Source organism: Dendropsophus ebraccatus, chromosome 9, assembly GCF_027789765.1.
Source record: "Dendropsophus ebraccatus isolate aDenEbr1 chromosome 9, aDenEbr1.pat, whole genome shotgun sequence".
Taxonomy (NCBI): domain Eukaryota; kingdom Metazoa; phylum Chordata; class Amphibia; order Anura; family Hylidae; genus Dendropsophus; species Dendropsophus ebraccatus.
This window is the reverse complement of record NC_091462.1, coordinates 61,548,623-61,572,023: the sequence shown is the minus strand read 5'-3', so window position 1 is coordinate 61,572,023 and position 23,401 is coordinate 61,548,623. Positions and strand designations below refer to the sequence as shown.

Below are 23,401 nucleotides of genomic sequence, written 5' to 3'. Positions count from 1 at the left end.
TGAGAAAACATCACCCACATGAAAGGCCAGCCCACTGACTCTGAGAGAACTGAAAATCAATGGGTACCAGAATGCAGAACTAAAGGCTGGACTGGCCAAGGAAAGTGCTTTTCCAAATATTTCAGCTGATGACAGGTACACTTTAACTGGTAACACCCAGTTGGTTATCCATAGATTTCTAACAAGCCGTGGCATATCTGCAGTCTGCCTTTTTTTCCTAATATAATTTGTTTTGTTTAAAATTGACTTGTTTCATAATATATACACTACCTTATTACAGGAAAATATAAGCTCTTGGATTGCAGAACATATTAAAAAGAAGGAATGTACATTTTATGTGGAAAGCTCTAACATGACAGATAAAAGGTATGTCTTTATTATCTATATATTTCTGCATTTGTTAATACATTTATTATATTTTAGATACACTCCTTTTGATTGTGACATCACCTTTGACATGGCCTCCCGCGCTTGACCTGGATTTGTTACTGCTCTATTGTTTTCCCCCCTCCTGTACATTGTCACCCACTTGCTAGGGCAGGTCAACCAAGTAGGCAGGAATAGGGGGCTGGGTTTATTTTAGGGCTCACTTCTTCCCTGCCCCTGACGTTATAGATGGGCTGCACCTAAATGGGGAGAGTAGTGCTGTGCTTCTGGTAAAGATGGCCAAGAGTTTGTAGTTTGAGTGTTTAAAAAAGGAATTACATTGTGTTAAAAATTGCTCCATTTTTTTAAATAATATTTACATTTTTTTGGCTATGGGGCTCTGCAAAGGCTTATATTTTATATGTAATTTTTTGGCACAGTGATATGCAGCTTTAATCTGTGCCACACTTGCATATATGTGACTTGATGATCCCTTTTTACAGTTTTTTTTTTCTAGGATGTAATGTGACCAAAAATCAGCAATGTTGCACAAGTTATTTAGCATGCAAGATCGGAATTTGATAATTTGTCTGGGTGGGTGATTCCACGTGCAAAGAAACCAAATGTGTTTAGGGTGATTTAACCCCTTGCCGCATAAGGACGTACCGGCATGTCCAAATCTCCAGCCTGTTCCTGCAGATGGACGTGCCGGTACGTCCTCGGGATGACAGGGGCGCAGGACCTGCGCTCCTGTCATCCCCGGTGGGGCCCGGCTGTCAGAGATAGCCGGGCACCCGCCGCAGCTGCCGAGATTCGGGCCGTGCCTGGATCTCGGTAGTTAACCCCTTAGTGACCGCCAATACGGCGGTCACTAATGGGTCGGCACTGCCTTTCATCTCCCCCCACAGTGAATCCACGGTGGGGGGAGATGAAATGTATCAATCAGACCCCAGATAGGCCCCCTAGAGCCCCAGTCACTATCCCTCTCCCTCCCCTGGCAGCCAGATCCAAGATGGCCGCCACCATCGCTGTGAACAGACTATGTCTGTTCACAGCGATGGAAATGTAAAAAAGCGGAGAGCATGGGGCAGTGATCGGGGACCCCCCTGTGGGGTCCCGGTACAAGCGATCAGCGATATATACTATATACCGCTGATCGCTTGTGCCATGTGCTGCCCAGCACTTTTTATCCCCTGCCACCATAAATGATTGGTGACGGGATAAAAAGTGTCCGTCCCCCCCAAGTCACCCCCCCAGTCACCCCCCAAGTCACCCCCCAATCACCCCCCCTTCCCCATATACATTACCTGATCCATGGAGGTCCTTCCTCCTCGGCGTCCAGGCTGGTTCTGAAGTGCGCATGCGCTCCAGAACCAGCCAACTCTGAAAATTTAAAGTGACAGAGACCAATTTGGTCTCTGTCACTAAACTATGATTACTGTGATAGAAAATATCACAGTAATCATAGTAACACAGTGAAAATGAATGTGTAAAAGTGCAAAAAGTGAAAAACATACAAAAAAATAAAACACACTTTTTATTATAGTAATATTTGCAGTTTACTCCCAAATTACCCCTAACCCCCCCCCAGATTACACGTTACCACCGCACATTGCCCGTAACCACCGCACATTGCCAGTAACCACCGCACGTTGCCCGTAACCACCCCACGTTGCCCGTAACCACCGCACGTTGCCCGTAACAACCGCACGTTGCCCGTAACCACCGCACGTTGCCCGTAACCACCGCACGTTGCCCGTAACCACCGCACGTTGCCCGTAACCACCGCACGTTGACCGTAACCACCGCACGTTGACCGTAACACCCACACATTGACCGTAACACCCGCACGTTGACCGTAACACCCGCACGTTACTGGTAACCACCGCACTTTACCCGTAACCACCGCAGGTTGCCCGTAACCGCCCCAGGTTGTCCGTAATCACGCCTGATTGCACTTAACCCCCCAGATTACACGTATCCACCCCACGTTGCCCGTAACAACCGCACATTACCCATAACCACAGCACGTTGCCCGTAACCGCCGCACGTTGCTTGTAACCACCGCACGTTGCCCGTACCCACCGCACGTTGCCCATAACCACCGCACGTTGCCTGTAACCACCGCACGTTGCCAGTGACCCCCTCCAGATTGTCCGTAATCACCCCAAATTACATGTACCCACCCCAGATTACCTGTAAGCGCTTCAGTTTATCCGTAACAATCTAAGATTGTCTGTAACCCCCCCCCCCCATGTTGCCCGTAACCACTGCAGGTTGCGCATAACCACCCCAGGTTGCCCGTAATCATGCCAGATTACATGGAACCCCCCAGATTGCACGCAACCACCGCAGGTTGCCTCTTACCACCGCACGCCGCCTCTGACCACCACACGTTGCCTCTGACCACCACACGTTGCCTCTGACCACCCCAAATGGCCAATGACCCCCTCCCGATTGCCCGTAACCACGCCAGAGGTACCCACCTCAGATTACCTATAAGCACTTCAGTTTATCTGTAACCACCCCAGACTGTCCGTAACCACCCCAGATTGTCCGTAACCACAACACGTTGCCAGTAACCACCCCATGTTTCCCGTAACCACAGCAGGTTGCCTGTATCCACCCCACGTTGCCCGTGACCACCCCATGTTGACCGTATCCACCCCAGATTACCCGTAACCACCCCAGATTACCCGTAACCACCTCCAGATTACCCGGAACCACCCCAGACTGTCCGGAACCATTTTGTTTTAGTAACTGCGCTATTCGAATAACTATTACTAGCTGCGGTTTTGCTCCAGCAAATTGGCGCTCCTTCCCTTTTGAGCCCCGCTGTGTGCCCATACAGTGGTAAATGTCCACATATGCGATACAGATTTTGGGGTGCGTTTTCTTATCCCATTCCATGTGAAATTTAGAAATTTCAAACTAAACCAACATATTATTGGAAAAATTCGAGTTTTTCATTTTTACTGGCCAATTTTGAATACTTTCCTCTAATACCTGTGGGGTCAAAATGCTTATCCTACCCCAAGATGAATTCTTTGAGGGGTGCACTTTCCAAAATGGGGTGACTTTTGGGGATATTTTACTCCGCTGACACTAAAGGGGCACTACAAACGTACCTGGCGCTCAGAAACTTCTTCAGAAAAATCATGCACTGAAAATGCCAATTGGCGCTCCCTTCCTTCTGAGCCCTGCTGTGTGCCCATACAGTGGATTTTGCCCACATATGGGGTACCGTTCTACTCAGGAGAACCTGCGTTACAGATTTTGGGGTGTATTTTCTCTCCTGCTCCTCATGAAATTGAGAAATTTCCAACTAAAGGAATATATTATTGGAAAAATTCGCATTTTTCATTTTTACTGTCTACTTTTGAATACTTTCCTCTATTACCTCTGGTGTCAAAATGCTCACCACACCCCAAGATGAATTCTTTGAGGGGTGTACTTTCCAAAATGGCGTGACTTATGGGGAGATTTTACTCCGCTGACACTACAGGGACACTGCAAACGCACCTGGCACTCGGAAACTTCTTTAGCAAAATCTGCATTGAAAAGGCTAATTGGCTCTCCTTTCCTTCTGAGCCCTCCTGTGTGCCCATACAGTGGTTAATGCCCACATATGGGGTACTTTTGTACTCAGGAGAACCTGCGTTACAAATTTTGGGGTACTTTTTTTTCTTGTTCCTTGTGAAATTGAGAAATTTCAAACTAAACGAACATATTATTGGAAAAATTCGAGTTTTTCATTCTTACTGTCTACTTTTGAATACTTTCCTCTAATACCTGTGGGGTCAAAATGCTCACCACACCCCAAGATGAATTCTTTGAGGGGTGCACTTTCCAAAATGGGGTGACTTATGGCGGGATTTTACTCCGCTGGCACTACAGGGGCTCTGCAAACGCACCTGGCGCTCAGAAGCTTCTTCTGCAAAATCTGCATTGAAAAAGCTAATTGGCGCTCCTTATGTTCTGAGCCCTGCTGTGTGCCCATACAGTGGTTTATGCCCACATATGGGGTACCTTTTTACTCAAGAGAACCTGCCTTACAAATTTTGGGGTGCTTTTTTTCTCTTGTTTCTCGTGAAATTGAGAAATTTCAAACTAAACGAACATATTATTGGAAAAATTCGAGTTTTTCATTTTTACTGTCTAATTTTGAATACTTTCCTCTAATACCTGTGGGGTCAAAATGCTCCTCCTACCCCAAGATGAATTTTTTGAGGGGTGTACTTTACAAAATGGGGTGAATTTTGGGGGGGTTCTATTCTGCTGAAAATACAGGGGCTCTGCAAATGCACCTGGCACTCAGAAACTTCTTGGAAAAGCTAATTGGCGCTCCTTCCCTTCTGAGCCCCGCTGTGTGCCCATACAGTGGTTTATGCCCACATATGGGGTACTATTGTACTCAGGAGGACCTGCGGTACAAATTTTGGGGTGCTTTTTTTCTCATGTTCCTTTTGAAAATGAGGGCGGTGGGCGAAGACTGTTTACACGGAACGATCGGCGAATGTTTTGCGAACGACGAACGATGATTTAAGAACCTGTTAAAAGATCAAAATGAACGATTTGTCGCTCGTCGTTCGATCGTTCGCTGCGTTTACACGTACGAATTCAAACGTTATCGTGCAAATTTGCACGATAATCGTTCCGTGTAAACCCAGCATTAGTCTCTGTATGAGCTGTTGTTGCAGTTTGTTAACAAATTAGTGACACAGTCTGTTTGCAGAATGTCTGCCCTGTATAGTTCAGTAGTATTCAAAGGGGTATATGGAGAATAAGAAAGAGTCAATTTAAGACACCTCTTACCCATGTAGAGTATGCTTTCCGTATATCTAATCCTTTAGCTGAATAAAGCGCTGTGATAGTGGTGAGTGGCTGCAGGTCCGCGCTGCCTGTAGATCCCAGTGTAAAGTCTGATCTGTAGCTGGGCCTGGCTCTCTCGTTCTAGCAGATCTCTGTTCCGATCCTCTGTATGACCTATAAACTCTGTCTGACCTATAAACAAGGTGTGTAGTCATTTAGACAGGTACTTTATACACAAACACTGTGCACTAGCGTAAATATATGTGTCTAAACACGTTTGAGGGCGCTGGGCTACTTCCTCAGTAGGTTGTGTCACATGCACTGTGCAAAGGAGGATGAGGTCAAGTCAATTAACCCCTCCCTCTCTGGCCAGGAGCAGTAATGCACAGATGACAGAAACCAGATCCCCTGTGCTTCATCCTGCACTACACCCAGTCCAACAAGTAAGGGCTGAAGTCACTTAACCCTTTCCTTGCTGGACTGTATGCAGTCCAGACGCTGTCTGTGAAGTTTACGCTGGCTGGTACTACAGTACTGGCCAGATGAACTTCACTTCTTTTAATTTGGAATGTAGGCACATTCGGGTGTGCCCACATTCCGAATCACCATAGCAGACAATGTAAAGTGGGCCCTGACACTTGCCCGGTTGCTGCTTGCTTGTTAGAAATATCTTAAAGCATCTAAAAAACAAATAAACAAAAACTCCTTAAGGACCCATACCCGTACGCCAATGAGTCTCTAAAGTGATACAGAGAGAAGTCACTCCATGACCCCACTCTGTACCCAGCCGCCTATTTACTACATTGATCTCTGCAATTGGTGCTCAATTACTATGGGCTGCAGAAGCCCATAGTAAAGGTTTGCTGAGCTGGGATCAGTGTCATTACTTCACTGAGGCCTGTCAAGTTAATGGATCGTAGAGCTAGGTGGGACAATCCCCCCACTAAACCTCCACAGATGCTGATAGCAGCTTGGGACTGTAGCTATTAGATGCCACGGCTCAATCCCCGCATCGCCTAATTAACCATTTAAATATCACTGTCAAAACTGACAACGCTATTTAAATGCTGTTAAACAGGATCCGTGGTTGTTTAGTGATGGGATCTATTAATTACAGTGTAACAAAAAAAATCTAATAAATAAAAAAAAAACTTCTCATAATAAAACAACCCTTTTGCCATAAAAAAAAAAAAAAGTTAAGTAAAAAAAAAAGTACAAAAAAAAACATATTTGCTATTTCCGAGTGCGGTATCACTTGAACTATTAAATTATCCATTCTTGATCTTGCATCATTTTTTTAAAGCAGTAAAATAAAAGTTATTTAAGTTACTTATGGCTGTAATCAGTACAGTAAAAATGTTTTGTTTCTATATTAACAGACAGGGAGTCTGTATGTGTGGATATTCTAAAGAACAACACATAGACACAGCTACGAGACCACAGCCATTCCAAAGCAAAGAAACATGGAATGTAAATGAACATATTAAGGAAATGCCTACAGATGCATTTGGAGATATCAACTTCACCGGCCTGGGTCCAAGAATCGGAAAGGTTTGCTTTGTGATTCTTGTAGCATTATATCAATTTATCAATATATCAATATATATATGCTTTTTTTTTTTAATTAATAATTCAGTAATCTTGAACAATTTATGTCCTAAAAAGCTTTCTTTCAAGACACTTCATGCCTCTGAATTTTTTATTTACCATGTGGTACAAATAGTTATTTACTTTCTATAATTTATTAAAATGTTAATATGGTAAGTTTGTCAGGTATTTTTTTTTCAGTGGTATCACCTTTAGGCTATGTTCCCACTTCGGTACATATCAGGCAAAGGTGGCCGTCTCGTAATATAGATGGCCGTTAATAATGATCATGATCTTTATTGGTGGCTGTCTATATAATGGTATGGTCGCCTTCCCCCACTGAGTTCCTGAAGTTGGAACATAGCCTTGTTTTGATATTCCCTTGGAGATCTAATACTTGTGGTAAAAATAATTTAGTTTGCTTATCTTTCCTCTGCAGATAAGGAATTGTATTGTTATGCATTACAACATGAGAGGGAAAGAGAGAATGGTTTTCAGAGATGTGCAACATGTCTGACAAAGGGGCAAGGCTTAGTTGGAATTGGGTTTGGCTTTCAACCAGTGGTTCAACCAGGGAGGCATTGGGCTAGTGACTCAATAAGCTACAGTGCATTAGATTATTATGATATACAAAATAACCTTCATATTAAAGCTCCTATACTGTACTTGCTAATGTCATCACTACACAACAAAGTTGTTAAGGGCCTGTTACATTATGCTAATCTAGTGCATTGTACCAGCAATAATAATTGCTGGTGCTTGGCTGGGTTTGCAGTAGTGGTATTGTGAGAAGAAGAGGAACTCCCTTGCCACCAAGGATACACTGCTCAGTAATCATGACACCCTACACCCTGATGAATCTTTTAATTTAAGAACAGTAAGAACGAGTGCTCACTGTGACAGTAAAAATTCTGGCCTACCTTTCTTATGGTGCCAAGGAGTTGCTCTACACATAGGGTAGGAGAGTGAAGAGCCCCAGGCACATCAATCTGACTGCCACCCATGTACTGCTACCTGCTATTACCTGCTAATGAGATCACTTTAGAAATATCCTCCTTCGTTTACTGCAGTTTGTATACTGAAATAAATTTTCTGTAATCATTCAGGAGTTTTATTCCTTTAAGGGGTACTCTGACAAAAAAAATTCTTTCAAATCAACTGGTGTCCAAAAGTTAAATACCGTAGATTAGTAATTTCCTTCTTTTTAAAAATCTCAATTCTCCAGAAATTATCAGCTGCTGTATGTTTTTTCTTTCCAGTCTCACACAGTGCTATCTACTGCCACCTCTGTCTGTGACAGGAACTATCCAAAGCAGAAGAGGTTTTCTATGTGAATTTGTTACTGCACTGGACAGTTCTAATCACAGACTGAGGTGGCAGCAGAAAGCACTCTGTCAGACTAAAAAGAATACACCACTTCCTGCAGGACAAACAGCAGCTGATAAATACTGGATGACTAGAGATTTTTCAATAGAAGTAAATTACAAATCTATATAGCTTTCTAACAACAGTTGATTTGAACCCCCTCTGCAGGAAATTAGGTGTAAATAAGCCCATGGCGAAGTAGAACTAGCCATTGAGACTCTGAGTATACCTCTTTTATTTTAATAGCCCTCTCCAGTGCGGAAACATAAGCCTTTTTTTTTTTCTTAATTAAAATGCAAATGATGCTTAAGTGCCCAGAGGGTATTCCTAAGCACAGCACAAGCCTAGCTAAGTCCAGTCTATATCCTCTTTATTTAGTTGTTGTCAGTCAATCAGGGTAGGAAGAGGCCAGTGGGTACAGAGGCGGTGAATAAAAAGTCATTGGTTGGACTTTTGCTATGCTGGGGAATGCCCCTTGTGTACTTGTGCCATAAAAAGGCTTATATCTTGACAATGAAAAGGACCATTGAAAGATATGCTCAAGATTCCTGTTGACTAACCTTTTATATATAAGCCAATTTATCCATTGGAAACATCTCTATCGTCCCACTGACAGCTCCTCTTTAAATTCCATAGTATTAAAAAAAATAACATTAATAAACTTTGCCATTGGTTCTATTTACCTTATTAGCCATGTCTCCCTACTAGGCACTCTGAGCTGTCTGTAATGTATACAGCTGCTTGTCTAGGTTCCTGATCACCCCCGAGTGTTATCAGCTGGGGTGATGACTCCCTCCCTCACTGCCGCCAGCCTCTGTGTCATAATGACACTCTATGGGAGTGTCATTATGACATGGAGGCTGGCGGAATTCCGCGGCGGACAATTCCCCGCCACAAAATTCTGCCGTTCTTGTTCTGTGTGAACGGGGCCTAATTTATTTTCTCACTGACAGCTCCCAGGACCCTAAAGGTGACCTTTACAGATCCATCTACACAGGAATTGTTACACAGCTATCCCAAACTTGTTGCTGATGGAGGTCAGAAAGCAGCATCAGCACCACCAGGTGGCAATAGGGATTTTTATTTTTATATTCATTTGTTGTATTAAGGCTCTTGCTTTTTTTTTCTTCCCAGCAGTTTGTGAGAGTATCATCTGATACTCCATCTAATGTTCTCTACCAGCTGATGACTGAACAATGGGGACTTGAAGTTCCCAATCTTTTAATTTCAGTAACGGGAGGAGCTAAGAACTTCCGAATGAAAATGAGACTGAGAAATATCTTCCGCAGGGGTCTAGTAAAAGCAGCACAAACCACAGGTGATTTTATGTGTGTGTTTTTAGTGAAGTGTATTACATATAGAATATTAATGCAAAGATAAAGTTCTACATGTAAATGGACATTATCTTCTTAATGACAACAGAGTATAAACTTCGGAATGCCGTGGGTTGGATGCAGCACTAGTTGCTAGGTACTAAACTTGAAGCATAGAACTATATCTAGGCTTTGCTTTACAAAAAACAATATGGGAAAAATTTGTAAGTGCATTTCATAAACTTGCATCTTTTTGGTAGTCAAAATAAATATTATACTATATTATAAACTACTTTATAGGTTATAAAAAACTGCATTGAACCTTGATCAAAGTTGATCTTTGATCTGGTTATAAATAAGGTTAGTAGATTGTTCAGGTGAGAAGAAAGTGTTAGTGGAGACTGAGCTATTAGGTAACCATGTTCTGACCAAGTCCTACATGGTATTTAAAGGTTGACATTTGCTTATTTATAAAATGATAATATTTTTGAACAGGTGCCTGGATTATAACTGGGGGTTCTCATGCTGGTGTAATGAAGCAAGTTGGTGAAGCAGTAAGAGACTTTTCTGTGGGAAGTACCAACAAAAACAAAATTGTCACTATTGGTATTGTGACTTGGGGAATTGTTCACAATCGAAACAGCCTGATTTCTACTACTGTAAGTATTTGAATGTAAAGAAAATCTGTCAGCAATATCATGTTGTTCTACTGGTTACAGTGTATTAGAGAAAACATAGCTTCAACAATAGCCTCTGCCGAGTTTTATACATTAGACTCAAGGAGAGATATTTGCTGGGCAACAATCTCTGACTTCTCTATGCTGAGCTCAGTATTGTTGTTTCTTCCTATACACTTGTCGGAGAACCCTGTCACAAATTCTGAGCTGGACAGGGTAAGTCAGAGGGGAGCTGCTCAACAAATACCACTCCTTGGACCTGGTACTTAAATATCAACCACCAATACTGCAGTGGTTTAGTATAAAACCACATGTAAATATGATCAATGTGTCTCAAAGTAATGCTGTTGATGGTTAGAACAAATCATGCCATCTGTTTTTTTTTCCCTTAAAATTCATTTTTAATTACTTAGTAAATAAACTAGGCTTGATGAGAAATCTTTGAGACTTTTCATTAGTCCTAGTGGTAAATATTCTTGCAAAACTGATACAGTTGTGGTTATTTCAGTCACCTTTATCCATTCATCAAGTAGCCACAAATTTTGCAGTAGCTATTGTTAAAACATCCTGTATCTGTTAAAAGACTCCAGGGAGGGCATTGAGACTTTGATTTCTTTTTGGCTTACGTGCTATACTAATGGATTTCTCACTCTTATCAACACAGCAAAAGAGTTGTATGATTTATTTAGGGGCATTAAATTTATGGTCACAGGGGTTCAAATGAGACCAGGGCCAGCAGAGAAGGGGGGTCCATCTTGGTATTGTGGGCATATAACTTAGATCCCCAGGTGGGTGTTGCTTTCAACTGTGTCTAACGCCATGAAAGCAATTATAGAGCATGGAGCCATTGGCCTCCTCTTCCACTGCTTTACTGTTTACTGTTGGTAACTTTCAAAAATCTGTTTTGAAAAAAAAACAACAACTTAAAAATTTACAAAAACTTTCAAATCTAAATAAACAGGGAATTTGACATAAACATTGGACTTTCTGTGTTTAGAGTCTTTGAAAAAAAAGAGAGACTAAACACAGGAAATCCTGGCCATCTGCGCAAAGAAACGGCATCAATCATTTGCCATAACACTCTGTACTGGCCGGTACTCCCTGTGTTTAGTCTCTTTTTCTTCATCCAGCACAAGACTAAAAGCTGCCCTCAAGAGACTGGACCTTGATTTCAGATAAGTATAGTTTTGTTTTACAGCATGATAACAAAATAAATAAATAAATAATTTAAATTACAAACGTACTGTATTTCTACTGTTGTTTTCGATTTAGAAAGTTGTAACAACAGTGACACTTTAAATAATAATAATATTTATTTGTAGAGCACCAACAGATTCCACAGCGCTTTAAAGTATAACTATCATTTGCAAAAACTTCTGACATATCACTGTAACATACAGTATCAGAAGTGCATATCGGTTGGGGTCTGCGTGCTGAGACCCACGCTGATCACTAGAACGAATGGGCAGAAGTGCTCAGCAATGCGTGCTCTGCCCCTTCATCTCCGCTATAACTGCAGTCTATTGAATTATAACTGAGCCTGTGGAATAGGCCGAAAGTTCTATAGGCTCCCATTATAATTCCTAAGACTGCTTGCATTAGCAGTCTACGAAATTCTTCATATTAAGGAGATAAAGGGGCAGAGCATGCACTGCTGAGCGCTTCTGCTCCTTCATTCTAGGAATTGGCGGGGTCTCAGCACCCAGATCTCCACTCATATGCACGTCTCACATGTTGCTATGATATCAGAAGTTTTTACAAATGATAGTTGGAGCCCTGGACCAACTCCAGAGCAGCTATTAAAGTCAGCCCAGCTATTGAAGTCAGCCCAGCACAGGCGGACCAATCACATCACTGTTTTTCACTAGCTATATTAGGGTCCTTTTACATGCACAAATAAATTGCTTAATTGCTTGTTTAGCGAACAACAAGTGAATCCCCTAAACCGCCGATTGCGTAAGCAACACCAGGGAGTGGAATCTAAGGGGCCGCTGGTCTTCACCAGAGCCCGCCGCAAGGTGAGACCCAAAGCTGTGGATTTGCTGTGGCAAGCGACCCCCAGGTCGCTACCACTGGCTTGGCTTGCTAATGAAGGCAGGCGAGATGCACGTAGGCAGGAAGGCAGCCAGGAAGACAGCGGAACTCACAGATAGAACCAGGATAGCAATCATGGGCTGGAATCACGAGCAGCAGGAACCAAGAACAGCAGACATGATGCAGGAATCAGTCAGCAGACACAGTGCAGGAACCATGGACAGGAATCACAGGCAGGAATTATGGTCAAGCTGGGACCACATGCCATGGAAAGCATGCGGAGGCTCCAACAGGGGAGCCAGGGACTAACTGCATAAGAAATACAAGGCCGCTGTGCAGCAGCCAATTAGGGACACACTGGCCCTTTAAATTGAAGCAGCGCCAGCGCACCCTTGTAGAGGGGACATGCATGCTGGACCAAGCAGGGACAGAAGGAGCAGCTCTGTATCACGCGCGGCCGAAGGTGACAGTCATGGCCAAAATTGGCCTAAATTATACAGGGACACATAGGGTAAATACAAAGAGTGTGGGGGCGCAAGCGAATTTACATGGAGTAAGTGTAAATAGGGGAATTACAAAGAGCGTTGGGGGTACAAAGGAGCATTACAGAGAGTGTATGCATACAAGATACAAGGGGGAATACAAAGAGTTTGGAGTACAAAGCAGCATTAAATAGTGTGTAGGAGAACAAAGGGGGAATAATATAGCATATGGGGCACAAAAATCTATTAGAAAAAGTATGGAGGCACAGAGAGGGAATAAAATGGTTATCTAACTTTTAAAAATCGATTGATTGGCAGCAGTCCAGCACCTAGCACCCCAGCAGTGAAGACATAGTGTCATTCATGCTGCTTCAATGATACCAGTATTAGTCTTTCACACAACTTTTTTGGATAAGCTGTTCTATATGTATACATGGGTACACTATATAACTGATACATGCCATTCTGTAGATGACATTTCTGAGCTACAGTCTTTATATGTAAGATCCAGTTGCCCCTGAGCTGGTGGCTGGAGGCTAACGTCTATAGTGTCTGCCATACACTGCACGCACAGCACTACTGAACAATCTAAGCTGTATATCAAGACCTGGGGTGAGATCTCTTGTTTACAGTAGCTTTATGCTGTCTCTACAGTTTTGGGTCTCACCAGTAACACCCCCCCCCCCCCCAATTTCCTTCCTCACCTCTCTGTAGACTTGTATTCTCGTATTGGCAGCTTGTAATATGGTCTCAGTGAGGTAAAATTAAAGTGATACTGTAACCCCCATTTCCCTCCTGTGTGCTTTTGTTATTGTAGGACAGTATCACTAAGGTGGGGCACTCTGTTAAGTCCCCTCTTCCTGCCTCAGGTAATTCCTATTATCCACAGTCCCCCTGTGATGAGACAAAGAGAGCTGGTTTAGCGGGTGCTAAGCACCGCACTAGTAAGACTGCTTGATAAGAGGAGAAATGGATAAATAGAGTATTTCTGCACAAAGGTGGGCCTTACTATTTTGTGGGGTTTTATTCCTCCTTGGGGCTTTGAAGATCGGGAATTTGTATAGAGGTAGACAGATCCTGAAAAAAGGAGGAGCCTAGGATGTTTTCTGGCAGATTCTTTAGAGACAAGTCATAGAAAATAGTGCTCTGCTTTAAGGCCTGGGCTGGAAGGAGAAGAGAAGAAAAGCAAATTACTAGTGATGAGCGAATACTGTTCGATCGAATAGACATTCGATCGAATAGTGATATATTCGAATATTCGATATTCGTACGAATATCCCGCAAATATTCGATAAATATTCTATATGCGTTCAAATCCCCCATCTTCCGGTTTTACCCTCCAAATGGTCAAATAGATGTTTTTCACTAATCGAATACGTGTTCCCATAGACTTTAATGGGATTGAATATTCGATTGAATATTCGAATATTCGCGGGATATTCGTACGAATATCGAATATTCGAATATCTCACTATTCGCTCATCACTACAAATTACATGACCTATGCATCATTGGATTTAACCACACCTCAACAATCCAGGATTAGCCCCTAGGTCTGTAGATCCAGTCCATTTATCTCCTAACGTATACGTCTACCTTTAGTGAATCAACAGTAAACACACAAGGACAGTGCAAGGTAAGAATATTTTTATTTACTGCATTCAGGTCGGGGGTTTTATGTGTTTGACACTAAACATTTTTACATTTTACTTTTACTTGAGTACAGCATATTTTTCTTTCCTTTAAGGGTTCATTTCCCGCTCAGTACCACATAGATGAGGAAAACCAAGGAAGTCTTGCCTGCTTAGATAACAATCATTCACACTTTATTCTTGTGGATGATGGGACTAATGGCAAATATGGTGTTGAAATTTTTCTGAGGACTAAGCTGGAAAAATTTATTTCAGAACAGACAAAAGAGAAAGGAGGTAAGAATGTTTTACAACTATAGCATCATTGTAGGTTTTGCGCAGGTATGGTGGCACACCTGCTTTTATTTTAGTGGGCTGGCTATACCTTGTTCCCTTGTGACCCACCCGGACTATTGGCACTGCCACCCACAGAAAGTGGAGATGACCCAAGGAAGGTGTGTGTGCTGTGTTGGTGCTGGACAAGGAATCACAGAGTCTCTTTAGCATAAATATAATCTTCTTTACTCTGAAGATACTTGAGGTAGGCAGCAGATAATACAGCTTTGCCTTGATACAATACTTTACTCTCGATAAGTCACTTTATACTGTAGAGTTCAGATCTGTACTGAGAGTAGAAGGAGTGATACAGTCGTGCTGACTGGGTTGCGTGATGAGAGATGAAATTAAGGATCAGAAGAGTAGAGAGGAGGATGTCGAGAGAGTCCCAACCCAATGTAGTACTGTGCTCTGCCGGAACTTCGGAGGTAGAAATAGAACAATACTTGAGAGTAGAGAGAATACTTGTGCCTTTGTTTTGACTCTGTTGACTTTTGACTTTGGTCTTTGCACCACTATTGCCCACCAATGTCGAGTGACCCGTCCTAGAGGGTGACACAAGCCCCAGAACTTGTTACCTGGGATGAGTGGAAGGCTGAGGGTTCCCTGATGACACCTGTGCTGCGAGAAAGAGTTCATAGGCTTCTAGCAACTTTGCTCTATCCGAATCAGTTCCTCACTTCTTTATGCATACTGTTCTGCATTGTGTTCCTCCTTGTGGGTTAGGATGTAGGGCTGGGCGGTATACCGTCAAAATACTGATACCGTCACTGGCGTCGGTTAACCGACCTCAACCCTGACAGGACGGTATCTGCGGTATTCCCCCCCCCCCCCCTCATCCGGCGGACGCATGCTCTGCTCCCCTCAGATCTCCCTCGCTGATCCTCCGATTCACCTCCCAATCCCAGCCAGGGCGCACATATGCAAGGCAAGGTATGGAAGATCCTGCTGCGGGGGGCTGAAGAGGAACACTCTGACAGGCTGCGCACAGGCGTGCTGTGTGCTCAGCGCTGCTGCTGCCGGGCGGCTCACTCGCTTCTAGCTTCTCTGGAAGCTGCACAGTGAGCCCTGCCCCCCCCCCCTCTCCCACACATACAGTGGCTGGAGGGGGTCAGCTATAGGTCGGCACATCCTTGCTCCCATGGGCACCGCACTCTGTCGCACACAGGAATCCTCGGCGCCCCGTTATCTTTTGATCTTGTGCTGGAAGCAGCCGTGTGTGACGCTCAGCCCAGGACACAGATATATGTGCTACACCAACACTGAGTGACAGGGGCCGAGGATTCCTGTGCGGGAGAGAGAGAGAGCGCTGCCCAGGGGAGTAAGGAGGTGCCGACCTATACCTGACCCCAACTGTATGTGCGGGAGAGGGGGGGGGGGCAGGGCAGCATGTGGCAGTGACTGGGGGTAGAGAGAGAGAGAGATGGATAGATAGGAGATAGATAAAGATGGATGGATAGATAGGAGATGGATAGATAGGAGTCCTATCTATCTATCTTTCTATCCATCTATCCATCTCCTATCTCTATCTATCTATCTATCCATCTCCTATCTATCTATCTATCTATCTATCTATCTATCTATCTCCTATCTATCTATCTATCTATCTATCTATCTATCTATCTATCTCCTATCTATCTATGTATCTCCTATCTATCTATCTATCTATCTATCTATCTATCTATCTATCTATCTATCTATCTCCTATCTATCTATCTATCTATCCATCTCCTATCTATCTATCTATCTATCTATCCATCTCCTATCTATCTATCTATCTATCTATCTATCTATCTATCCATCTCCTATCTATCTATCTATCTATCTATCTATCAATCTCCTATCTATCAATCTATCTATCTATCTATCTATCTATCTATCTATCTATCTATCTATCCCCCTATCTACCCAGAGTGTGTGTGTGTGTGTGTATATATATATATAATATATATATATATATATATATATATATATATATATATATACACACATACACGCTGTCTATATATATATATATAGAGAGAGAGAGAGAGACAGACAGGAGATAGATAGATAATAAATAGTAGATAGATAGGAGACAAGTAGATAGATACACTCACCGGCCACTTTATTTGGTACACCTGTCCAACTGCACGTTACCACTTAATTTCTAATCAGCCAATCACATGGCGGCAACTCAGTGCATTTAGGCATGTAGACATAGTGAAGACAATCTCCTGCAGTTCAAACCGAGCATCAGTATGGGGAAGAAAGGTGATTTGAGTGCCTTTTGAACGTGGCATGGTTGTTGGTGCCAGAAGGGCTGGTCTGAGTATTTCAGAAACTGCTGATCTACTGGGATTTTCACGCACAACCATCTCTAGGGTTTACAGAGAATGGTCCGAAAAAGAAAAAACATCCAGTAGGCGGCAGTTCTGTGGGCGGAAATGCCTTGTTGATGCCAGAGGTCAGAGGAGAATGGGCAGACTGGTTCCAGCTGATAGAAAGGCAACTGTGACTCAAATAGCCAACCGTTACAACCAAGGTAGGCAGAAGAGCATCTCTGAACGCACAGTACGTCGAACTTTGAGGCAGATGGGCTACAGCAGCAGAAGACCACACCGGGTGCCACTCCTTTCAGCTAAGAACAGGAAACTGAGGCTACAATTTGCACAAGCTCATTAAAATTGGATAGTAGAAGATTGAAAAAATGTTGCCTGGTCTGATGAGTCTCGATTTCTGCTGCGACATTTGGATGGTAGGGTCAGAATTTGGCGTCAACAACATGAAAGCATGGATCCATCCTGCCTTGTATCAACGGTTCAGGCTGGTGGTGGTAGTGTCATGGTGTGGGGAATATTTTCTTGGCACTCTTTGGGCCCCTTGGTACCAATTGAGCATCGTTGCAACGCCACAGCCTACCTGAGTATTGTTGCTGACCATGTCCATCCCTTTATGACCACAATGTACCCAACATCTGATGGCTACTTTCAGCAGCATAATGTGCCATGTCATAAAGCTAGAATCATCTCAGACTGGTTTCTTGAACATGACAATGAGTTCACTGTACTTAAATGGCCTCCACAGTCACCAGATCTCAATCCAATAGAGCATCTTTGGGATGTGGTGGAACGGGAGATTTGCATCATGGATGTGCAGCCGACAAATCTGCGGCAACTGTGTGATGCCATCATGTCAATATGGGCCAAAATCTCTGAGGAATGCTTCCAGCACCTTGTTGAATCTATGCCACGAAGAATTGAGGCAGTTCTGAAGGCAAAAGGGGGTCCAACCCGTTACTAGCATGGTGTACCTAATAAAGTGGCCGGTGAGTGTATATTATAGAGAATCCACAGCACTCTTGAGTAAACGGAGAAAAAAAATCTGTGATTTATTTCTTTAAAGCCTAGTGCAAAATATCAGGGCGCAACATTTCAGCGGCATCTCGCCACCATTTTCAAGCGGATAGATAATAGATAGATAGGAGTTCTATCTATCTATCCATCTCCTGTCTGTCTATATATATATATATATATATATATATATATATATATATATATGCTGTATAGATAGATAGATTTAGCTAACAATATAGGCAGCACACTAAACGAACTGTGGGTGCCAGCAGACGAATCCCAGACCTTTGACCAAGTCAGCTAGTAAAAAAATACTCTGCAGCACTCCGATGGCAATACAAACGTGAAAACGTGAATTTATTCCATATAACAATGTGCAGCAAACTTCACAAGTAATATATGACGTTTTGGCGTCTCCTATGCCATTTTCAAGTGCCACTTGAAAATGGCGTAGAAGATGCCAAAACATTGTGTATTACTTGTGAAGTTTGCTGTACATTGTTATGTGGAATAAATTCACGTTTGTATAACCATTCGAAAATAGGATTTTCAAAAGGGGTGTGGCTTTTAAAAGGGGCGTGTCATAATTATTGTTCAATTTATCGTTACCGCAACGATATGTATGATAAACCGCGATATTGATTTAGGCCATTATTGCCCAGCCCTATTAGGATGATCCCTGACTTGTGCTCTCTAGTGGAAGTTTAATACTGCTTAGTGTGTCGTGAGGTTGTTTGAGATAAAACCATCTAGCTGCATGTGCTCTGGTCTACGTCTAGACTACACACTGAACTGGGGACCTGGCAGGAGCCAGGGCCCAACTTGGCTGCTGCAAGAAGCGTTCTAGCTTGTGTCCTTCCCCTACAGAAACCAAAGGTAAAAGACCCTACACTTCCTGTACCCATGTGACTTCCTTCCTACAGCGCATATAAGTTTTGCTGTGAGTGGGTGAGGAGTGCGTGTGTGGAAGTAAAGTGAAAAATGATAGATGAGAAGAAGTAAGAACTCTCATTGGTGTACAGACCCATGTGGTACATTAGCAAAACAATAACCCTTTGAGTACTACAGCCGTGCAATATCTAGGCATACATACTTGCAAAAACGACATCTTGTGGCAAAACTCTGGTACTACTACATTACAACTTAACCTTAAAAGTACAGGCTTTTACGAAGGGTGTAACCAATAGCAACACCCCTGGTGGGACACCACGTAGATGGAAATATAACAGCATTATTACAGAAGGTAAGGAGGAAAAAAATAAACATGAATGCAACACTGCATCTTCAACAGGCTGTATCCTTTAAAACTATAATAAAACAATAAAACCTCGGGTTCTTTTCCTAGAAAGCAATCAGAGCACATGTAATAATTAAAAGTTCAATTTATTGGCTAATATGCTTGCAGACTATTGATTTTATACCAATATGGTCAATGAGGTTTAGATCAAAATCAAAATGTACTTTTGATTTTGCAAAAATTAAAGGGGTTATGCAGCGCTACAAAAACATGGCCAGACAGCCCCACTCTTGTGTCCAGCTTGGGCGGGGTTTTGCTGCTCAGTTCCATTGAAGTGAATTGAGCTTAATTGCAAAGCGCACCTGAACTGGAGACAAGAGTCGTGTTGTCTCTGAAAGAAAGTGGTCATGTTTTTGTAGCACTGGATAACCCCTTTAAAATCTTTTTACTAGTTAGAGCTATTTTACTTGAATCCATAGTGGGACCCCGACTACTAACAAGAATGCAGCAGTAGTTGAGCATGCATGTTGCTGCTGCATTTACGAGACTGCTAATACTGCCTAATACAGTGCATATAGATGGTAGGTAATAGTTGATCATCATGTAGAAAGGTGATAATTTTAAACCCATTAAATGTCAAAACATTATTCACATTAGTAATAAAGACCTAAAAAGACCATGTATCAACTTCTCTGCAAAGCACATATGTCCTGTAAATCTCCCAATCTCCCTAATCTGTTTTGTGCATGATGGCTTTTTTTTTATTTGGCTTTTTTTCTTATTAATTCGATCAGTTTTCTCAACTTCCTTATCTACTTTTAGGAGTTGCCATTAAGATTCCAATAGTCTGCGTTGTGTTAGAGGGAGGACCTGGCACACTTGATGTAAGTTGCAAAAAGTAGTGTATATTTTGTTTATATGGTTAAAAAGCTGAATTATTATTTTTTTTTATTATTTATTAAGCAGCTAGTCAGCCAGTATAGAAAATTCAGCTGGTAATACTGTCAAGTTAAGGGAGGTTACAGTGAGCTCTTAATGAAAACCAGCCAACTGTCCCTACCTAATTGACTTGCTGCTCTAAGTGGCACATCGCAACAGTGCCTACACTGCAACCGTTTGGGAGTAAGAATAGTCAGACAATTTGGGTCAGTAACGAGTAGTAACATCAGGCCACAAATCAGAGCACAAGAGATGAACCAATAAACATGCCAGGGGTCAGAACCAATAGAGCAAATGCAGTACGAAATCAGAAGCAAAGAGAATACTGTGAACAAGCCGAGGTTAGAAACACAGTCAGTAGCGAAGTACAAGAGCAGGATACAAGCCGAGTTTGAGGTCATGAAACAATAGCAGGTCAGGTACACAGGGAATCAGAACACAGTACTGTAGAAATGCTGGTGAAGTAGGACAAGCCAAAATTATCATGGATAGATATGGGCTATTTTCCCACAATGTTTTTCCTTGTTCTTTTATAATTTTTTAAAATGACTTCCATCATTTTGCGGTTTGGCTGCCCATTTTAATACACTGTGTGCATTGGACGTGCTTCATTCTATTGACTTCAATGCATTAGATTAAGGTGAATTAAAATGCAGCAATAACGGACATCCTTTAAGGGGAAAAAAAAAAAAAAGCGGGCAGCTTTTTTTTCTAACTTAGTTTAAACACAGCCCTGGGGACTGTAGCTGCCCAGTTAAATTTCTTGCTGCATGTCACTCCGGGGTCATCATTGCAGCCTTAAAGCTGCACTGTCACCTCAGAAAATTTTTGACATGTCAGTTCTGATCGGTCCAGGTCTGAGTGTTCAGCCCCGTACCAATCAGGAGATAGAACTGGGAGAAGACACCATGCAGCGCCTCCTCTCCCGGCTCTGAGTTCATAGAGCTCCATTGTAAGTCCGACTGATCACGTGACTCGGGCACGTCTTCTCTCGGCTCTATCTCCTGATCAGTACAGGTCTGAACACTCAGACCAGGACTGATCAAAACATTTTGCATGTCTCTATGACATGTCAAAACATTTCTGAAGTTACAGTGACGCTTTAAGAACTTACTATATAACGAAGATACTTGGACTGTTCCATACAAGCATTCTAAAAATAAGTAACTGAGTTACTGATGATGATGATGATTATGCAATGCCTGTCACACAGAAATAATAGATTTGATAACAATTCAGGCCCCCTTATTGTACACTTATGGTCTCTTAGTTTGTTTAGTGATATATAGAGATAAGGATTGTCAGACCTTTCCAGCAGACAGGGAGGGTACTGGCTGTAGCTGTGATGTTGTGCCTAATCATTCATGGGATTGATGGCAGATTTAAAAGGGAAAGAATGTTGTTTGAAATCCAAGTTTACATGACCAAGATACAGTAAAAAAAATTATATTGTAAAAGTAATAAAGTAATGACACCATGAATAGTAAGGGTCAGTGTGCATTATATGGAAAAATACACTATTATATGGAAATCTACACTATTTTTAAATTATATTTCAAGTTTAACATATTTACTTTTTTTTTTACACTGGGATTGGCAATTAAATATCTGTTATACTAATAGGTATTAAATATCTAATGTGTCCCATGCAGACAATCTACAATGCTATCAGCAACAACACTCCATGTGTCATTGTAGAGGGATCTGGAAGAGTAGCTGATGTCATCGCCCAGGTTGCACAACTTCCTATTTCGAAAATCACAATCTCTCTGGTCCAAGAGAAATTACGTACTCTATTCCCTGACACCTTTGATACATTTACCGAACACAAGATTGTTGAATGGACCAAAAAGGTATACTAACACATTATTGGTAAACTGTTTAAAATATGTGTTAATAAAGACTAGAATAATTTTCAGTTCAAATTTACCAGCATAAATTAAAAGCTTAGTTAAAGGGGTATTCTGCGCAAAACAGACTTATGTGTTGTCCACAGGATAGGTCATCAGTCTCTGATCATCGGGTTGCTTACACTCAGGACCCCAACAACCAGCCCAGTTCAGTGTACGGATGTTGAACAGCTGATCAGCAGACACCCTTATGACGTGTGACTGATTATCTATCCTGTAGACAGCTCACAAGTCTGTTTTGCCTGGAAAACCCTAAGCCTATGTTCACACAATGGTTTTCCCTCTCCATTTAAAATGACGTCCGTCATTTTAAGTTTAAAATGACGTCCTTCACTTTGCTGTTTGGCCGGCTGTCAATGCAGTAACGGCTGTTGGTACATTATTCCAGTTTAGGTGGACTAATTGGCCTTTGTGTGTGTCTTTAATTTAAAAGCCATTGATTTTAAAGCAAATCCGTACCCACAATCTGACCCCCCCCCCCCCAAACCACTTGTACCTACAGATAGCTGCTTTTAATCTAAGATCTGTCCTGGGGTTCATTTGGCAGGTGATGCAGTTATTGTCCTAAAAAAACAATTTTAAAACTTGCAGCCCCGTGCCTAGATTGTGTATGCATTAGGCTGGCATAGCCTCTCTGTCCCTCCTCCCCGCCCTCCTCATCATTAGGAATTCTCCAGGCAGATTGTCTCCTATTCCTAACCTGTGTCAGCACGGCACATGGGCTGGATCGTTAAGGCACCTGTGCAATGTTCCGACAGGAAAAAATGTTCTAGGGGCATCCCTAAAGGCCCTATTCCACGGGCCGACATAGAGGAGCATACGAGGGCTATTAGCGCTTGTTTTCTCCTCGTTCCCTGCTCGCTGCTGCCGCTATTCCACGCGGCAGCAGCGAGCAGGTGAGTGTGGAAGTGGCCGTGGGGAGGGGCGGACGGGCTTCCCGGGTGATCGCTAGATTGTCTGGGCAGCCCATATCATACAGCAGCGATCTGCTATCGCTGCTCCTGCACTGTGTGAGTTGTTTGTCTTTCAACATGTTTGAAAGACCAACTTTGAACGATGTCGGCTGATCTTTGCCTTCTATTCCACGAGACAATTATCGGCCGTAACATCCGATATCGGCTGAATATGGTTGATAATCGTTCCCTGGAATAGGGCCTTTATGATGAAGAGGGTGGGGAGGAGGGACGGAGGGGTGGTGCAAAGTTAGGGCACAGATATTTTAGGCCACGGCCATTTGACACAGGGATGCCAGTTTAAAAGTTTTTTTTTTAGGACAATAACTGACATCACCTGCCGAACAGACCCCAGGACAGACCTTGGATTAAAGCATCTATCTTAAGGTACAAGTGGTTTGGGGGGGTCAGATTGTGGGTACAG

At 42.6% G+C, this 23,401-nt stretch overlaps 1 protein-coding gene across 1 annotated transcript in view; it reads left to right on the top strand.

Annotated features, from left to right (window-relative positions):
- The window catches only part of TRPM2 (transient receptor potential cation channel subfamily M member 2), an 82,043-nt gene that overhangs the window by 2,800 nt on the left and 55,842 nt on the right, over window positions 1–23,401 (top strand). The window contains exons 2-8 of the mRNA XM_069985318.1: window positions 281–366; window positions 6,558–6,729; window positions 9,265–9,448; window positions 9,939–10,102; window positions 14,384–14,564; window positions 19,998–20,059; window positions 21,767–21,967. Coding sequence (XP_069841419.1) covers window positions 281–366; window positions 6,558–6,729; window positions 9,265–9,448; window positions 9,939–10,102; window positions 14,384–14,564; window positions 19,998–20,059; window positions 21,767–21,967 — 1,050 coding nt within the window. The remainder of the gene's footprint in view (window positions 1–280; window positions 367–6,557; window positions 6,730–9,264; window positions 9,449–9,938; window positions 10,103–14,383; window positions 14,565–19,997; window positions 20,060–21,766; window positions 21,968–23,401) is intronic.